General features: G+C 60.5%; 1 protein-coding gene across 1 annotated transcript in view; it reads right to left on the reverse strand.

The window, feature by feature from the left end:
- DUSP6 (dual specificity phosphatase 6) overlaps positions 1-948 on the reverse strand; it is a 4,533-nt gene extending 3,585 nt beyond the window's left edge. The window contains exon 1 of the mRNA XM_006923814.3: positions 76-948. Coding sequence (XP_006923876.1) covers positions 76-475 — 400 coding nt within the window. The 5' untranslated portion in view covers positions 476-948. The remainder of the gene's footprint in view (positions 1-75) is intronic.
- Between the last annotated feature and the right edge of the window lie 1,730 nt (positions 949-2,678).

The raw sequence follows: 2,678 nt of genomic DNA on the forward strand, positions 1-2,678 counted from the left end.
CCCTCCCGGCAGCCCGCAGCCCTGCGCCCCCCACCCCCCGCCGCGCCCCGCGCGCGGGGCTCCCCCGGCACATACCTTCCAGGTAGAAGGCCTTGCAGCCCTCGTCTTTGAGCTTCTTTAACAGCAGTCCAAGCACCGACTCGCCGCCGGTATTCTCGTTCCAGTCGCTGCTACTCTCGTCGTAGAGCACCACTGTGTCGGTGCCGCAGCGCCGGGTGAAGCGGTCCCGGTCCTCGCCGCTCGTGAAGAGCGCGCGCACCGGTAGGTTGCCCTTCTGCAGGCGCCGCAGCATGATGCCCGGGATGGCCACGTTGATGGCTGACTCGATGTGCGACGACTCGTACAGCTCCTGCGGCCGGCAGTCCATCAGCAGCAGCCGCTCGTTGCCCAGCTCCAGCTGCTCATTGAGCCACGACACGGTCTTGCTGATCGCCATTTCCGACGCGAAGGGCACGGGTCTGAGCTTATCTATCATGGGGGTCAAGCTACGAAAGCGGGTGCCTAGCAGACGCCCCTCAGGGCAGGCATAGGCTGAACGCGCCGCACGAAGCCGCCGCTCAAGGAGCGGGGTTGAATTCCACCTCGCCCTTCCCAAACCAGGTTAGCGGTAGGGGAAGGCAAGACAAGTGAAGCCGGTGGTTCCTTCTGCACCGGGCTGCAGCCGCTCACTCTCGGTGTCAATGAATCTCTCTGAATGAAGCTGCCCAGACAGTTTTGTTCCTCCCCAGTGAATGAAATCCAATTAATTCGGACTCCGAGCTACTGGGGAGGGGGAAGTCCGGCGGCTTCTAATCCCTCCCTCCAAGGCTGCTCCTCAAATCCACCCGAGCGTCTTTCTCCTCCGATTATTCAAGCTTCGATTTGCTCACTCTCCCTTGGACTCGGCTCTCGCACACCCCCTGCGCGAGGCAGCTCCTCAATGGATACAAACAGCGAGCGTCTCAATGGATACATTCTCCGGGCCAGCCAATGAGCGCGCTGCGGAAGGGGCTGTTGCCGTGGAGACGGGCCGGCTGGAACAGGTTGTGTTGATGAATTGTTAATGAGTTTGTCATTCACAAAAACGGAAAGGAATTTCCGCTCCGGATAAGCCCCAGTGCAAACAAGCTGCAACAGCGAGCTCGGCGGGAGGAAGGAGAAAGAAGAGGAGGCGGCGGCGGTGGAGGAGCAGGGCACATAAACCAGGGCACTTCAGTTGTCTCATGTTTCCTTCTGTCGAGCGTTCACACTTTGCATCGGAACTTTTGCGCACAAATGGTGCAATTAGCAAGCACAAAAGCTCTTGTTCGTGACGCCTGTGATCGCAAGCGAGCTGTAGGAAAACTTGTGCTGACTTTTTTCCCCCTTTTTATTCCCATTAAACGCGTTTGGACTGGAGTTCGCCTTACCTCCCCCCAGCCCGCCCCCTTCTAGGCAGTGTGGCATTTGTTGCCAGTTTAAAAAGCCCAGCTCTGTTTGCTCTGATGTTCTTTTAGCCGAGGCTGTGTTGGGGCTGCTGGACTGTCTGGGCTTTAGTGACCGATGAAGTGTTAAATGCTAATTCGACATCTTTCGAAGCAAACCAGGATTTTGTTGAAACACTTTAAAGCAAGCAAACAAATGCCTGTTGTTCAGATAATAGGAAGAAAGAAGCTTTTTAAAAATAGCGCTTTAATTATTTTTTTTTTAACAGTGGAGACTACAGAAACTGATGTTTTTTATTCCCCTCTAGCAGCGTGGGGAATTAGGAGACATAGTTCCGGGGACCCAAAATCCATCGCCCCCGCTCCGTCACCCACCGCGCGCCGCGGGGTGGGGGTCACGCTCGTTAATCATTTCTGGGCTACGAAGTCGGCTTCCGACAGAGGAGACGGTCTGGCGGGGCTGCCTGGGCGAGGTGCACTAGAGCGCGCGGAGTCAGCCTGCTGTCCCCACCATCGTCGAGGCATGGGGAAGTCCTGCCGCAAAGCCTGCAAGCTGCGGGGCGATTGGTTACTGTAGACAGGAATGTCAGAGGAGAGCTTTCCCTCCCCCCACCCCGCCCCCCTCTTCCTTTCTGGAACCGCAGCCCCCTCCCCTGCGGGTCGCTGGGCACTCGCGGATCAACCGCAGCGTCTGCGCGTTGCACTCCTTGCCACCAGGCCCGCCACCCACGCCTGCTCGCTCAGGGGGCGCGCGGTGTTGGGCTACCCCGCGGACCCTTGCGGGGCCGAGTGCGATACTGTGGGCTCCGTAGCGGCCCAGGGCGGGTGAGGGGAGAAGAGGAGTGCCTGCTGGGATCCCCTGGCTCCCAAGGGGGGCTGGGAGTACCGGGGAACGTCTCTGCCGCTCTGCAGGGCCAGCAGGTAATGAGGGAGATACTGGCCAAGAGCTCGGCCAAGGCGCCGGGGCGCGGGGACGTCGGGCCTGGGACCGGATGAAGGTGTGGCACGGCTGGGGCCTCGACGACAAGGAAGCGCGTTCCCAGCGCGCAGAGCCCTATTGTTATATAAAAGTGCCGGGGCCTGCCCCTCCCGAGCGGAAAACCACCTGTGTGCTGCCCGCGCGGCGCTGGAGGGCGGGGGGGAGGGGGACACTGCGGCCGGAAGGCACTGGCCCTAATCCGGCCTCCCTCCCTAACCCCCGGCGGAAAAGAGGCTGCGCATTGTCCTGCGGCCGCCAGGGAGGCGGAAGCGGGGGGAGGGGCTCGGCGGGGAGCA

This window comes from Pteropus alecto, unplaced genomic scaffold (assembly GCF_000325575.1).
Source record: "Pteropus alecto unplaced genomic scaffold, ASM32557v1 scaffold76, whole genome shotgun sequence".
NCBI lineage: Eukaryota > Metazoa > Chordata > Mammalia > Chiroptera > Pteropodidae > Pteropus > Pteropus alecto.